This window comes from Mustelus asterias, chromosome 17, assembly GCF_964213995.1.
Source record: "Mustelus asterias chromosome 17, sMusAst1.hap1.1, whole genome shotgun sequence".
Taxonomy (NCBI): Eukaryota; Metazoa; Chordata; class Chondrichthyes; order Carcharhiniformes; family Triakidae; genus Mustelus; species Mustelus asterias.
Genome location: NC_135817.1, coordinates 91,592,444 through 91,609,849, shown reverse-complemented (window position 1 = coordinate 91,609,849; position 17,406 = coordinate 91,592,444). Strand labels below are relative to the sequence as shown.

The window sequence follows — 17,406 nt, the reverse complement described above, 5'->3', positions numbered from 1 at the left end:
CCACATCATGACCTCCCCTTTAGCCAATGAGGATACAAAGATTTCTCTCAAGGCCCCAGAATTCCCTCCCTTGCCTCTCTTAGTATTCTGGGATATATCCCATCAGGCTCTGGGGACTTGTTTACCTTAATGTTTCTCAAGAACCCCAATACCTCCTCCTTTTTGATCTCAATATGACTCAAACTATCTACACACTGTTTCCCAGACTCATCATCCACCAAGTCCTTCTCTTTGGTGAATACTGACACAAAGTACTCATTTCCTCTGGTTCCATGCACAGATTCCCTCCCCTGTCCTTGAGTGGGCCAACCTTCTCTCTGGCTACCCTCTTGTTCTTTATATATATATAAAACGCCATGGGATTTTCCTTAATCCTGCTGGCCAATGCTTTTTCCTTGCTTAAGTTTCTTTCTACTTTCCTTGTATTCCAGCCTTGCTTCGTGTGTTCCTAGCCTCCTATCCTTGACAAATGCTTCCTTTTTCTCTTTGATTAGGCTCACAATATCTCTTGTTATCCAAGGTTCCCAAAACTTGTCATACTTATCCTTCATCCTTACAGAAATGTGCCGGTCCTGAATCTCGATCAACTTACACTTGAAAGCCTCCCACATGTCAGATGTTGATTTGCCCTCAAACATCTGCCCCCAATCTACATTCTTCACCTCCTGCCTAATATTGTTGCAATTATCCTTCCCCCAATTTAACACCTTAACTTGAGGACTACACTTATCTTTCTGTCAGTACCTTAAAAGCTCACTGAATTTTGGTCACTGTTCCCGAATTGCTCCCGATTGAAACATCGACCACCTGGCCGGGCTCATTCCCCAACACCAGGTCCACTACGGCCCCTTCCCGGGATGGACTATCTACATACTTCAAGAAGCCCTCCTGGATGCTCTTTACAAACTCTGTACCATCCACGCCACTAGCACGAAGTGAGTCCCAGTCAATATAGGGGAAGTTAAAATCTTCCACCATAACAACGCTGTTACTTTTATACCTTGCCAAAATCTGTCCACATGTCTGTCCCTCTATTTCCCGCTGCGTGTTGGGCGGTCTATAGTAAACCTCCAACATTGTGACTACACCTTCTACCTATCACACCTACTCCCCACTGCCCCTCCACATGTGCTCACCATCACTCTCCAAATGCCTTCTCCATCACCCTCCACATGCCCCCCCCTCACCCTCCACATGCCCTCTCCCTCACCCTCCACACGCCCTCTCCCTCACCTTCCACATGCCCTCTCCCTCACCCTCCACATGCCCTCTCCTTCACCTTCCACATGCCCTCTCCCTCACCCTCCACATGCCCTATCCCTCACCCTCCACATGCCCTCTTCCTCACCCTCCACATGCCCTCTCCCTCACCCTCCACATGCCCTCTCCCTCACCCTCCACATGCCCTCTCCTTCACCTTCCGCATGCCCTCTCCCTCACCCTCCACATGCCCTCTCCCTCACCCTCAACATGCCCTCTCCCTCACCCTCCACATGCCCTCTCCATCACCCTCCACATGTGCTCTCCCTCACCCTCCACATGCCCTCTCCCTCACCCTCCACATGCCCTCTCCCTCACCCTCCACATGCCCTCTCCCTCACCCTCCACATGCCCTCTCCCTCACCTTCCACATGCCCTCTCCCTCACCCTCCACATGCCCTCTCCATGCCCTCTCCCTCCCCTCCACATGCCCACTCCCTCACCCCCCACATGCCCTCTCCCTCACCCTCCACATGTCCTCTCCCTCACCCTCCACAGGCCCACTCCCTCACCCTCCCTATGCCCTCTCCCTCACCCTCCACATGCCCTCTCCCTCACACTCTCCATCACCCTCCACATGCCCTCTCCCTCACCCTGCACATGCCCTCTCCCTCAACATGCCCCCTCCTTCACCCTCCAAATGCCCTCTCCAACACCCTCCACATGCCCTCTCCCTCACCCTCCACATGCCCTGTCCCTCACCCTCCACATGCCCTCTCCCTCACCCTCCACATGCCCTCTCCCTCACCCTCCACATGCCCTCTCCCTCACCTTCCACATGCCCTCTCCATCACCCTCCACATGCCCTCTCCCTCACCTTCCACATGCCCTCTCCATCACCCTCCACATGCCCTCTCCCTCACCCTCCACATGCCCTGTCCCTCACCCTACACATGCCCTCTCCCTCACCTTCCACATGCCCTCTCCCTCACCCTCCACATGCCCTCTCCATCACCCTCCACATGCCCTCTCCCTCACCCTCCACATGCCCTGTCCCTCACCCTCCACATGCCCTCTCCCTCACCTTCCACATGCCCTCTCCCTCACCCTCCACATGCCCTCTCCCTCACCCTCCACTTGCCCTCTCCCTCACCTTCCACATGCCCTCTCCCTCACCCTCCACATGGCCTCTCCATGCCCTCTCCCTCACCTTCCACATGCCCTCTCCCTCACCCTCCACATGCCCTCTCCATTCCCTCTCCATCACCCTCCACATGCCCTCGCCCTCACCCTCCACATGCCCTCGCCCTCACCCTCCACATACCCTCTCGATCACCTTCCACATGCCCTCTACCTCCACATGCCCTCTCGATCACCCTACACAAGTCCTCTCCCTCACCCTCCAAATGCCCTCGCCCTCACCCTCCACCTGCCCTCTCCCTCACCCTCAACATGCCCTCTCCCTCACCCTCCACATGCCCTCTCCATCACCCTCCACATGTGCTCTCCCTCACCCTCCACATGCCCTCTCCCTCACCCTCCACATGCCCTCTCCCTCACCCTCCACATGCCCTCTCCCTCACCCTCCACATGCCCTCTCCCTCACCTTCCACATGCCCTCTCCCTCACCCTCCACATGCCCTCTCCATGCCCTCTCCCTCCCCTCCACATGCCCACTCCCTCACCCCCCACATGCCCTCTCCCTCACCCTCCACATGTCCTCTCCCTCACCCTCCACAGGCCCACTCCCTCACCCTCCCTATGCCCTCTCCCTCACCCTCCACATGCCCTCTCCCTCACACTCTCCATCACCCTCCACATGCCCTCTCCCTCACCCTCCACATGCCCTGTCCCTCACCCTCCACATGCCCTCTCCCTCACCCTCCACATGCCCTCTCCCTCACCTTCCACATGCCCTCTCCATCACTTCTCCACATGCCCTCTCCCTCACCTTCCACATGCCCTCTCCATCACCCTCCACATGCCTTCTCCCTCACCCTCCACATGCCCTGTCCCTCACCCTCCACATGCCCTCTCCCTCACCCTCCACATGCCCTGTCCCTCACCCTACACATGCCCTCTCCCTCACCTTCCACATGCCCTCTCCCTCACCCTCCACATGCCCTCTCCATCACCCTCCACATGCCCTCTCCCTCACCCTCCACATGCCCTCTCCCTCACCCTCCACATGCCCTGTCCCTCACCCTCCACATGCCCTCTCCCTCACCTTCCACATGCCCTCTCCCTCACCCTCCACATGCCCTCTCCCTCACCCTCCACTTGCCCTCTCCCTCACCTTCCACATGCCCTCTCCCTCACCCTCCACATGGCCTCTCCATGCCCTCTCCCTCACCTTCCACATGCCCTCTCCCTCACCCTCCACATGCCCTCTCCATGCCCTCTCCATCACCCTCCACATGCCCTCGCCCTCACCCTCCACATGCCCTCGCCCTCACCCTCCACATACCCTCTCGATCACCTTCCACATGCCCTCTACCTCCACATGCCCTCTCGATCACCCTACACAAGTCCTCTCCCTCACCCTCCAAATGCCCTCGCCCTCACCCTCCACCTGCCCTCGCCCTCACCCTCCACATGCCTTCTCCCTCACCCTCAACATGCCCTCTCCCTCACCCTTCACATGCCCTCTCCCTCGCCTTCCACATGCCCTCTCCCTCACCCTCCACATGCCCTGTCCCTCACCCTCCACATGCCCTGTCCCTCACCCTCCACATGCCCTGTCCCTCACCCTCCACATGCCCTCTCCCTCACCCACCACATGCCCTCTCCCTCACCCACCACATGCCCTCTCCATCACCCTCCACATGCGCTCTCCATCACCCTCCACTTGCCCTCTTCCTCACCCTCCACATGCCCTGTCCCTCACCCTCCACATGCCCTGTCCCTCACCCTCCACATGCCCTGTCCCTCACCCTCCACATGCCCTCTCCCTCACCCACCACATGCCCTCTCCATCACCCTCCTCCCTGTCACCCCCGACTGTCCTTCCCCTCACTGCCAGCCCCACCCCGCCCCGTGCTGCTCTCCTATTGGTTCCTTTGTCCAGCTGGCCCCGCCCCCGCTGTTCGGGCGGGATGGTGGCGGTTGCTGCGCATGCGCAGTGCTGCGGGTTGGCGGCGCGCGAGGATGAAGCGGTTAACGGCTGCCGGAGAGAGTGGGAAAGCGGTAACAACTTGGTGATCCACTGACTGCGCGCCCGCCTGGGGATCCACCGCCCGCCGGGGATCCACTCCCACCCGGCAATGCACTGTCACCATGGGGACCCATTGTCTCTCCAGGGATCCATTGCATGCCCGGGAATCCACTGCCTGTCCGGGTATCCATGGACGGTCCAGGGATCTACTGCCTGCCCTGAAACCACGAACTGCCTGGGAATCCACTGCATGTTTGGGGACCAATTGTCCCTGGGATCCACACTCCAACCACAAATCCACCAGTGCCACAGGAACCCACTGTCTGTCTGGGAATCCACTGTCTCTGGGGATCCACTGATCCTGGAGATCCACTGACTGGGAATCCACCCACATCTGGGAATTCCCCCAGTGTCCCAGGAATCTACTGACTGTCCCAGGAGTCTGCCCTGTGTCTGGGAATCCACCCAGTATTGGGAAATCCACCCACTGTCAGTCCATTAATCCACCGTCTGGCAACCCAATGTCCAGGAATCCACTGACTCCATAATCCACTCACTGTCCAGGAATCCACCCAGCATCCCGGGAATAACTCACTGTCTGGGAATCCACCCATTGTCTGTCTGGAAATCCACTGTTTGTCCAGGAATCTATTGTCCGTGATCATATTGGATGATATTGGAATAGTGTAGATTAGAGGGGCTTTAGATTGGTTCCACTGGTCGGCACAACATCGAGGGCCGAAGGGCCTGTACTGCACTGTAATGTTCTATGTTCTATATTGAATGGCGGTGAGGACTTGAAGGGCTGAATGACTTACTCAACAAAGAAAATTACAGCACAGGAACAGGCCCTCTGGCCCTCCAAGCCTGCACCGACCATGCTGCCCGATTGCACTAAAACCCCTTACCTTTCCGGGGACTTATCCCTCCATTCTCAGCCTATTCATGTATTTGTTGAGACGCCCCATAAAAGTCACTCGCATCTGCTTCCGCTATATCCCCCTGCAGCAAGTTCCAGGCACCCACCACCCTCTGTAAAAAACTTGCCTCGTACATCTCCTTTAAACCTTGCCTCTCACACCTTAAACCTGTGTCCCCTATTAACTCTTCCACCCTGGGAAAAAGCTTCTGATTATACACTCTGTCCATGCCAGTCATAATCTTGTAGACTTCTATCAGGTCGCCCCTCAACCTCCGTCGTTCCAGTGGGATCAAACCAAGTTCCTCCAACCTCTCCTCGTAGCTAATGCCCTCCATACCAGGGAACATCCTGGTAAATCTTTTCTATACCCGTGACTGCTGAAGTGCTCCCCCTGAAGATCCAAGGCTGAATGCCCGTGACTGCTGAAGTGCTCCCCTCTTGTGGGGGAGCACTTCAGCAGTCACGGGCATTCAGCCTTGGATCTTCAGGTAAGTGTTCTCCAAGGCGGCCTTCACGACACACGACAGCGCAGAGTCGCTGAGCAGAAACTGATAGCCAAGTTCCGCACACATGAGGACGGCCTAAACCAGGATGTTGGATTTATGTCACATTATCAGTAAGCCCCACAGCTTGCCCCCTGGACTTGCAGAATCTCAGTAGCTGTTCTGTCTGGAGACAATACACATCTCTTTAACCTGTGTTTAATGTTCCCTCCACCCACATTGTCTGTACCTTTAAGACCTGGCTGGCTGTAGGGATTCGCATTCTAATTAGTATTCTGTAACTTGATTTTGTGTCTCTGTGCACTGAGAGCACATTTCCACTCCATCTGACGAAGGAGCAGCGCTCCGAAAGCTTATGGTATTTGCTACCAAATAAACCTGTTGGACTTTAACCTGGTGTTGTGAGACGTCTTACTGTGAACACCACTTGTCACAGCCCTCCATTCAGAAACGTATCCTTCCACTGCTACTCTCTGTCTTCTATGACTGAGTCAGTTCTGTATAAGAACATAAAAACTAGGAGCGGGAGTAGGCCACCTGGCCCCTCGAGTCTGTTCCGCCATTCAATAAGATCATGGCTGATCTTTTTGTGGACTCAGCTCCACTTACCTGCCCGCTCACCATAACCCTTAATTCCTTTACTGTTCAAAAATGTATCTATCCTTGCCTTAATAATATTCAATGAGGTAGCCTGAACTGCTTCACTGGACAGGGAATTCCACAGATTCACAACCTTTTGTGTGAAGAGGTTCCTCCTCAACTCAGTCCTAAATCTACTTCCCCTTATTTTGAGGCCATGCCCCCTAGTTCTAGTTTTACCTCCCAGTGGAAACAACCTCCCCGCTTCTATCCTATCTGTGCCCTTCATAATCTTATATGTTTCTATAAGATCTCCCCTCATTCTTCTGAATTTCAATGAGTATAGCCCCAGTCTACTCAGTCTCTCCTCATAAGCCAACCCTCTCAACTCCGGAATCAACCTAGTGAATCTCCTCTGCACCCCCTCCAGTGCCAGTATATCCCTTCTCAAGTAAGGAGACCAAAACTGTACACAGTACTCCAGGTGTGGCCTCACCAGCACCTTATACAGCTGCAACATAATCTTACTGTTTTTAAACTCCATCTCTCATGCAATGAAGGACAAAATTCCATTTGCCTTCTTAATTACCTGCTGCACCTGCAAACCAACTCCTTGAGATTCCTGCACAAGGACACCCAGCATGCTCCAATTTTTTACCGTTTAAATAATAGTCCATTTTGCTGTTATTCCAACCAAAATGGATGACCTCACATTTACCAACATTGTACTCCATCTGCCAGACCGTTGCCCACTCACTTAGATTATCTATATCCCTTTGCAGACTGGGCGGCACGGTAGCACAGTGGTTAGCACTGCTGCTTCACAGCTCCAGGGACCTGGGTTCAAATCCCGGCTCGGGTCACTGGCTGTGTGGAGTTTGCACATTCTCTCTGTGTCTGCGTGGGTTTCCTCTGGGTGCTCCGGTTTCCTCCCACAGTCCAAAGATGTGCAGGCTAGGTTGATTGGCCATTCTAAATTGCCCTTAGTGTCCCGGGATGCATAGGTTAGAGGGTAAATATGTGGGGACATGGGGATAGGGCCTGGGTGGGATTGTGGTTGGTGCAGACTCGATGGGCCAAATGGCCTCTTTCTGCACTGTAGGATTCAATGATTTCTATGACTTTCAGCGTCCTCTGCACACTTTGCTCTTCCACCCATCTTAGTGTCATCTGTGAATTTTGACACACTACACTTGGTCCCCGACTCCAAATCATCGATGTAAATCGTAAACAATTGCGGTCCCAACACTGATCCCTGAGGCACACTACTAGTCACTGATCGCCAACCAGAAAAACACCCATTTACCCCCACTCTTTGTTTTCTGTTAGTTAATCAATCCTCTTATCTATGCTAATACATTACCCGTTACACTGTGCACCTTTATCTTATGTAGCAGTCTTTGGTGCGGCACCTTGTCAAATGCCTTCTGGAAATCCAGATACACCACATCCACAGGTTCACCATTGTCCACTGCACATGTAATGCTCTCAAAGAATTCCACCAAATTAGTTAAACATGACCTGCCCTTCATGAACCCATGCTGCGTCTTACCAATGGGACAATTTATATCCAGATGTCTCGCTATTTCTTCCTTGATGATAGATTCAAGCATTTTCCCTACTACAGAAGTTAAGCTAACTGGCCTATAGTTACCTGCCTTTTGTCTCCCTCCTTTTTTAAACAGTGGCGTCACATTTGTGCCACTGTATCGACCTTGCCAGCTCACCTCTGATCCCATGCGACTTCACCTTCTGCAGCAGTCTGCCATGAGGGACCTTGTCAAAGGCCTTACTGAAGTCCATGTAGACAACATCCATTGCCCTACCCTCAGCAATCATCTTCGTCACTTCCTTGAAAAACTCGATCAAGTTAGTGAGGCACAACCTCCCCTTCACAAAACCATGTTGCCTCTCGCTAATACGTCCACTTATTTCCAAGTGGGAGTAAATGCTGTCTTGAAGAATCCTCTCCCAATAATTTTCCTACCACTGATGTAAGGCTCACCGGCCTGTAATTACCTGGATTATTCTTGCTCCCCTTTTAAAGGAACAACATTAGCTATTCTCCAGTCCTCTGGGATCTCCCCTGTAGCCAGTGAGGATACAAAGATTTCTCTCAAGGCCCCAGCAAATCCTCCCTTGCCTCTCTCAGTATTCTGGGGTATATCCCATCAGGCCCTGGGGACTTGTCTACCTTAATGTTTCTCAAGAACCCCAATACCTTTTTGATCTCAGCATGACCCATACTATATCCACTGACACCCTTCCTCAGTCTCATCATCCACCAAGTCCTTCTCTTTGGTGAATACTGATGCAAAGTACTCATTTATTACCTCACCCATTTCCTCTGGCTCCACGCATAGATTGCTTCCACTGTCCTTGAGTGGGCCAACCCTCTCCCTGGCTACCCTCTTGCTCTTTATATATGTATACTCCTGCACCTATTTTCTATGTTTCTATGATCCCAGGAATCCAACCAGTATCCTCTGAATTTACTGAACTCGGGAATCCACCCACTGTCCCCAGAATCCACCCACTGTTCCCAGAACCCACCGACTGTCCCACTAATCCACTGACTCCTGATAATCCACCAAGCCTCCCGGTGATCCACTGAGAATCCTGCTGATTCATCGAATGTCCTGGTAATCCACTGACACTGTGAGCAACTGGGTCTGTCAGTGATCCACCCAATCTTGGTGAGCAGCTGAGTGTGGATAATGCACTGACTCCCGGTAATCCACTGACCTGTCAGTGATCCTCTGAGCAACTCTGTGCGATGATAATCTGCTGATTCCTGGTAATCCACTGAATTTTGTTGAGCAACTGGGTGCGTTGGTAATCCAGTTATGGTATTGCACTTGGTGTGTCAGTAATCCACTGGGTGTATCCTTCTGCAAAAGGATCATTTAGACCAAAAACATGAACGGTTTCTCTCCACAGATACTGCCAGTCCTGCTGAGATTTAGAACATAGAACATAGAACATTACAGCGCAGAACAGGCCCTTCGGCCCACGATGTTGCACCGACCAGTTAAAAAAAAAAAAAAAAATGTGACCCTCCAACCTAAACCAATTTCTTTTCGTCCATGAACCTATCTACGGATCTCTTAAACGCCCCCAAACTAGGCGCATTTACAACTGATGCTGGCAGGGCATTCCAATCCCTCACCACCCTCTGGGTAAAGAACCTACCCCTGACATCGGTTCTATAACTACCCCCCCTCAATTTAAAGCCATGCCCCCTCGTGCTGGATTTCTCCATCAGAGGAAAAAGGCTATCACTATCCACCCTATCTAAACCTCTAATCATCTTATATGTTTCAATAAGATCCCCTCTTAGCCGCCGCCTTTCCAGCGAAAACAATCCCAAATCCCTCAGCCTCTCCTCATAGGATCTCCCCTCCATACCAGGCAACATCCTGGTAAACCTCCTCTGCACCCTCTCCAAAGCCTCCACATCCTTCCTGTAATGTGGGGACCAGAACTGCACACAGTACTCCAAGTGCGGCCGCACCAGAGTTGTGTACAGTTGCAACATAACGCTACGACTCCTAAATTCAATCCCCCTACCAATAAACGCCAAGACACCATATGCCTTCTTAACAACCTTATCTACTTGATTCCCAACTTTCAGGGATCTATGCACACATACACCTAGATCCCTCTGCTCCTCCACACTATTCAAAGTCCTCCCGTTAGCCCTATACTCAACACATCTGTTATTCCTACCAAAGTGAATTACCTCACACTTCTCCGCATTAAACTCCATCCGCCACCTCTCGGCCCAACTTTGCAACCTGTCTAAGTCTTCCTGCAAACTACGACACCCTTCCTCACTGTCTACCACACCACCGACTTTGGTGTCATCAGCAAATTTGCTAATCCACCCAACTATACCCTCATCCAGATCATTAATAAATATTACAAACAGCAGTGGCCCCAAAACAGATCCCTGAGGTACACCACTTGTAACCGCACTCCATGATGAATATTTACTATCAACCACCACCCTCTGTTTCCTATCCGCTAGCCAATTCCTGATCCAATTTCCTAGATCACCCCCAATCCCATACATCTGCATTTTCTGCAGAAGCCTACCATGGTAAACCTTATCAAACGCCTTACTAAAATCCATATATACCACGTCCACTGCCTTGCCCCCATCCACCTCCTTGGTCACTTTCTCAAAAAACTCAATAAGGTTAGTAAGGCACGACCTACCTGCCACAAAACCATGCTGACTATCACCTATCAATTCATTACTCTCCAAATAACTATAAATCCTATCCCTTATAATTTTTTCCAACATCTTGCCGACAACAGAAGTGAGACTCACCGGTCTATAATTCCCGGGGAAGTCTCTGTTCCCCTTCTTAAACAATGGGACAACATTCGCTAACCTCCAATCTTCTGGTACTATACCAGAGGCCAACGACGACCTGAAGATCAGAGCCAGAGGCTCTGCAATCACTTCTCTTGCCTCCCAGAGAATCCTTGGATAAATCCCATCCGGACCAGGGGATTTATCTATTTTCAGACCCTCCAGAATATCCTGCACATCCTCCTTATCAACTGTAATACTGTCTATTCTACTCCCCTGCAACCCAGTGTCCTCCTCAGCTATATTCATGTCCCCTTGCGTGAACACCGAAGAGAAATATTGGTTCAATGCTTCACCAATCTCCTCCGGTTCCACACATAACTTCCCTCTGCCATCTATAACTGGCCCTAAACTTGCCCTAACCAACCTTCTGTTCTTGACATACCTATAGAACGCCTTAGGATTCTCTTTAACCCTATCCGCCAAAGTCTTCTCATGTCCCCTTTTAGCCCTTCTAAGCTCGCTCTTCAACTCCCTCTTAGCCAATCTAAAGCTTTCTAGTGCACTACCCGAGTGCTCACGTCTCATCCGAACATAAGCCTCCTTTTTCTTTTTAACCAACAAATAAACTTTTTTGGTGCACCACGGTTCCCTAGCCCTACCAATTCCTCCTTGCCTGACAGGGACATACCTATCACAGACTCGCAGTAGCTGCTCCTTGAAAAAACTCCACATGTCGGACGTTCCCAGTCCCTGTAATCTCCTAGTCCAACCTATGTTTCCTAATTCTCTCCTAATAGCCTCATAATTACCCTTCCCCCAGCTAAAACCACTGGCCCGAGGTTCATGCCTATCCCTTTCCATCACTAAGGTGAACGTAACCGAATTGTGGTCACTATCACCAAAATGCACACCAACTTCCAAGTCTAGCACCTGGTCTGGCTCATTTCCCAGCACCAGATCCAATATAGCCTCACCTCTAGTTGGCCTGTCTACATACTGAGTCAAAAAACCTTCCTGCACGCTTTGAACAAAAACTGACCCCTCTAACGAGCTAGAGCTATAACAATTCCAGTCAATATTAGTCAAGTTAAAATCCCCCATAACAATTGCCCTATTACTTTCACTCCTAAGCAGGATTGACTCCGCAATCCTTTCCTCAACCTCTCTAGAACTTTTAGGAGGTCTATAAAAGACTCCCAACAGGGTGACCTCTCCTCTCCTATTTCTAATCTCCGCCCATACTACCTCAACAGATAAGTCCTCATCAAACCTCCTCTCTGACACTGTGATACAATCTCTGACCAATAATGCTACCCCTCCCCCTCTTCTACCTCCTTCCCTACTTCGACTAAAAACATTTGAACCCCGGGACCTGCAGCATCCATTCCTGCCCCTGCTCTATCCATGTCTCTGAAATAGCCACAACATCGAAGTCCCAGGTACTGATCCACGCTGCAAGTTCACCCACTTTATTGCGAATACTCCTGGCATTGAAGTATACACATTTCAAACCCTGCTCCACCCCACCTCTGCAATGCCGTGCATTGCAGTCCCCATCCATGCATCCCTCACTTTCAGCCCCACTACTCAGGATCCCTCCCCCCCCCCGAATCAGTTTAAACCTCCCTGCATGGCCTTAGCAAATTTACCCCCCAGGATATTGGTCCCCTTCTGATTAAGGTGTAGACCATCCTTCTCATAGAGGTCACACCTTCCCCAGTACGAGCCCCAATTGCTTAAGTACCTGAACCCCTCCCTCCTGCACCATCCCCTCAGCCATGAATTCAAACCTTCCCTCTCCCTATTCCTCTCTAAACTATCCCGTGGTACAGGCAAGAGTCCAGAGATAACCACTCTGTCAGTCTTGGCCTTTAGTTTCCACCCCAACTCCATAAATCCCTGCCTAATATCCCCTTCCCCTATCCTCCCTATGTCGTGTGTCCCCACATGTACAATAACTTGTGGTTTATCTCCCTCCCCCCTAAGAGTCCTGAATACCCTGTCAGACACATCCCGGACCCCAGCCCCTGGTAGGCAACACACCAACCCTGAGTCCCTACCTTTAGTTCCGACCCTCCTATCTGTCCCCTTAATTGTGGAGTCCCCAATCACAAGGCCCAGTCTTTTACAGCCCCTAACCACCTGAGCTTTCTCACTCGGCTCACCCCCAGAGATCTGCTCTCTATGCTCAGTTGATTCCTCCTCAACTGTAGCCTCCAGCACCGAAAACCTATTATGGAGGGGATCCGCCCCAGGGGATTGTCTTCCCGATTGCTTCTTACCCCTCCTCCTGGCATTGACCCAAGCCTCATTTCTAGGAGTTACTATTTCTCTATAACTCCTATCAACTTCCACCTCCGCCTCCCGAATTATGCGGAGTTCCTCTAACTCCCCCTCCAGCTCCTTTACACGCTTCTCCAGAAGCTGCAATCTAATGCACTTCTTACAACTAAAATCTCCTGAAACACTACTGGATTTCCTCACCACATACATCCCACAGGAGATGCAGCATACTGCCTGAACTGCCATCCCTGAAGCCATTACCAGCAAGAAAAAAAGAAAACAAAAAACTTCCCCACACTTATAATTAGGTTAGAGGAGGATGGAAGGGTGGGATCCTCTACCAGTGTAGAGGATCGGGTATCTCCTCTGCACCAATTTATAGGGCTAGGGGCCCGAGAGAAAAAAAAAACTACAGCTACCGGCAGGCTTCGCGATGCGGCCTTCCGGTTTCCGTTAATTACAAAAAACCTCCCGAAAATTAGACAAAAAAAAAACCCAGAATTTACTCACAGTCCGCGCTCTCTCTCTCACCGCTCACAGTCTCCACCCCGCAGGTCCGCTCCCAGAGGAACATTTCCAGCATTTTCTGTTTTATTAAGTCTAATGACTTTGTATCTTAATGCATGGAGCATTTACAAGACAGTAGATGAATTAACAGCGCAAATCGATATAAACATTTACAATATAATTACAAAGAACAAAGAACAGTACAGCACAGGAAACAGGCCCTTCGGCCCTCCAAGCCTGTGCCGCTCCTTGGTCCAACTAGACCAATCGTTTGTATCCCTCCATTCCCAGGCTGCTCATGTGACTATCCAGGTAAGTCTTAAACGATGTCAGCGTGCCTGCCTCCACCACCCTACTTGGCAGCACATTCCAGGCCCCCACCACCCTCTGTGTAAAAAACATCCCTCTGATATCTGAGTTATACTTCGCCCCTCTCACCTTGAGCCCGTGACCCCTCGTGATCGTCACCTCCGACCTGGGAAAAAGCTTCCCACTGTTCACCCTATCTATCCCCTTCATAATCTTGTACACCTCTATTAGATCTCCCCTCATTCTCCATCTTTCCAAGGAGAACAACCCCAGTCTACCCAATCTCTCATCATAGCTAAGACCCTCCATACCAGGCAACATCCTGGTAAACCTTCTCTGCACTCTCTCTAACGCCTCCACGTCCTTCTGGTAGTGCGGCGACCAGAACTGGACGCAGTACTCCAAATGTGGCCTAACCAGCATTCTATATAGCTGCATCATCAGACTCCAGCTTTTATACTCTATACCCCGTCCTATAAAGGCAAGCATACCATATGCCTTCTTCACCACCTTCTCCACCTGTGTTGCCACCTTCAAGGATTTGTGGACTTGCACACCTAGGTCCCTCTGTGTTTCTATACTCCTGATGACTCTGCCATTTATTGTATAACTCCCCCCTACATTATTTCTTCCAAAATGCATCACTTCGCATTTATCCGGATTAAACACCATCTGCCACCTCTCCGCCCAATTTTCCAGCCTATCTATATCCTGCTGTATTGCCCGACAATGCTCTTCGCTATCCGCAAGTCCAGCCATCTTCGTGTCATCCGCAAACTTGCTGATGACACCAGTTACACCTTCTTCCAAATCATTTATATATATCACAAATAGCAGAGGCCCCAGTACAGAGCCCTGCGGAACACCACTGGTCACAGACCTCCAGCCGGAAAAAGACCCTTCGACCACTACCCTCTGTCTCCTATGGCCAAGCCAGTTCTCCACCCATCTAGCCACTTCTCCTTGTATCCCATGAGCCTTAACCTTCTTAACCAACCTGCCATGTGGGACTTTGTCAAATGCCTTACTGAAATCCATATAGACGACATCCACGGCCCTTCGTCAACCGTTTTTGTCACTTCCTCAAAAAACTCCACCAAATTTGTAAGGCACGACCTCCCTCTTACAAAACCATGCTGTCTGTCACTAATGAGATTGTTCCATTCTAAATGCACATACATCCTGTCTCTAAGAATCCTCTCCAACAACTTCCCTACCACGGACGGAAACCTCCCTACAATGACGGAAACACGACTGCAAAGGTTCCAAGGATGGGAACTGAACATCCAGAAGTATTCATTATTTTGTAAGGACAGACAGAAACGGAAAGGAGTTGGGGTAGCATTGTTAGTAATGGAGGAAATCAGTGCAAAAGTGAGGAATTATGTTGTCTCAGAAAAATCATGATGTGGAATCTATATGGGTGCAGATAAGAAACACAGGGGCAGAAAACATGGTTGGGAGTTGTCTATTGGCCCCAAACAGTGGAGGTATAAGGGAAGATATTAAACAAGAAATCTGAGATGCATGCAATAAGGATATGACTAATTATGGCTGTCTTTAATTTACACATAGATTGGACAAACCAAACTAGCAATGGTACAGTGGAGGAAGAATTCCTGGATTGTGTACTTGATGGGTTTTTTAGGCCAAATACGTTGAGGAGCCAACCACTGTTCTAAAGTGGACACTGTGCAATGAGAAAGGATTAATACTAGAGAAACTAATGGGGCTAAAGGCAGAACAGCTACCTGGCCATGATGGCTTGCATCCTAGGATCCTAAAAGAAGTAGCTACAGCAATAGTGGCTGTAATTTTACAAAAATCCTTGGATTCTAAAGAAGTACCAAAGGATTGGAAAACTGACAATGTGACACCCCTATTCAAAAAAAGAGGGAGGCAAAAAGTGGGTAACGACAGGCCAATATTTGAAAAATATTGGAATCAATTATTGAGGAAGTAATAGTAACACATTTGGAAAATCATAGGGGGTGATTCTCTCAAAAAAATTCTAAGTGTTGAATTTGCATAAATACTGGAGTAAATCCTGCTGTTTTTTTTACAGCAGGAGTTTCAAAATGAATCTCCCACACTCTGCATCACAGACTGCACTAGCATGATTTATTAGCTTGTTCACTGGCCAGCCCCATGGCCCCCGCATTTCTGCCCTTTTGACCGCCCCACCCCCCCCACCATGGCCCCATGGCCCGATCGCTGGCCCCCCAGGATCAGCCTATCCCCCCACCCTCCCCAGGCAGCCCCAGCCCCCCATCCCGATGGCCTCCCTCTCTCAGTCACTGATCCCTCTGCAGAGTGGCAGTGGGAACCCCCTCCCCAACCGATCGCTCCCAGAGGCTCCGACCCCCTTGGCACTGCCAAATGCCTGATGGGAAGTGCCAAAATCCTCCCTGGGCATTGCCACTTTGCCCTTTGGGCAGTGCCAGGGGGCTAGGCTGGTACTGCTGAGGTGGCAATGCCTAGGGCTGTACGTGGGGAGCTAGTGTAAACCCCACTGGAGTGAAACGGGTCCGCACTCGCTAATGAAATGCAAATAATATGAAAATTAGCAATAAGCATCATTTATGCAGCTTCAAGCCGATTTCTGGCATGGAGCTGACCGTGCTGAAAATCCAGCGCCCGGAGACTGCGGAGGCCCTGGCGCCCAGCAGGGAGCCCGCTAAATGGCCTCTGCTTGAGACTCCCGGCCCGCTGTGCTGTTAAAGCAGTGCAGCGGCTGGGAGAATCGTCCCATTAATCTAATCAAGCAGAGTCAGCATGACTTAATGAAAGGGAAATTGTGTCTTACTAATTTATTAGAGTTTTTTGAGGAAATCTCAACCAGAGTGGATAGAGGGGAACCAGTGGATGTATTGTATCTGGACTTCCAGAAGGTGTTTGGCAAGGTACCTCACAAAATGTTTCGTAATAAAATAAGAGGTCATATCTTGGCATGGATAGAGAATTGGCTAATGGAAAGAAAAAAGCAAATGGTGATGAGGGGTTCTTTTTCAGGTTGGCGACTTGTAACCAGTGGGGTCCCACAGGGATCAGTGCTGGGACTGCAACTGTTTACAATATATGTTAAGACTTAGAGGAAGGAAATGAATATACTGTAACCAAACTTGCAGATGACACAAAAATAGGTGGAAAGCAAGTTGCGAGAGGGGTACAGTTTACAAAGAGATATTGATAGGTTAAGTAAGTGGGTAAAAAGTTGGTAAATGGAGTATAATGTGGGAATATGTGAAGTTGATTATTTCGGAAGAGAGAACAAAAGAACAGAATATTTAAACGGAGAAAGGGACTTGGGGGTACTTGTGCACAAAACACTGAAAGCTAGCAATCAGGTACAACAGGTAATCAGGAAGGCTAATGGAATGTTGGTCCTTATTTCAGGAGGGTTGGAGTATCATAGTCATAGACTCCCTACAGTGCAGAAGAAGACCATTCAGCCCATTGAGCCTGCACTGACACCCACCCAGGAACCCCAAGTATTTATCCTGCTAATCCCTGACATCAAGGGGCAATTTTAGCATGGCCAATCCACCTAACCTCCACATCTTTGGATGTGGGAGGTAACCAGAACACCCAGACAAAACCCACACACACACATGGGGAGAATGTG

The 17,406-nt window shown here is 50.3% G+C and overlaps 1 protein-coding gene across 1 annotated transcript in view; it reads left to right on the top strand.

Annotated features, from left to right (window-relative positions):
* Positions 1–4,347: 4,347 nt before the first annotated feature.
* The window catches only part of hsf2bp (heat shock transcription factor 2 binding protein), a 160,267-nt gene continuing 147,208 nt past the window's right edge, over positions 4,348–17,406 (top strand). Inside the window, exon 1 of the mRNA XM_078231921.1 lies at positions 4,348–4,386. Within this exon, the coding sequence (XP_078088047.1) occupies positions 4,348–4,386 (39 nt within the window). The remainder of the gene's footprint in view (positions 4,387–17,406) is intronic.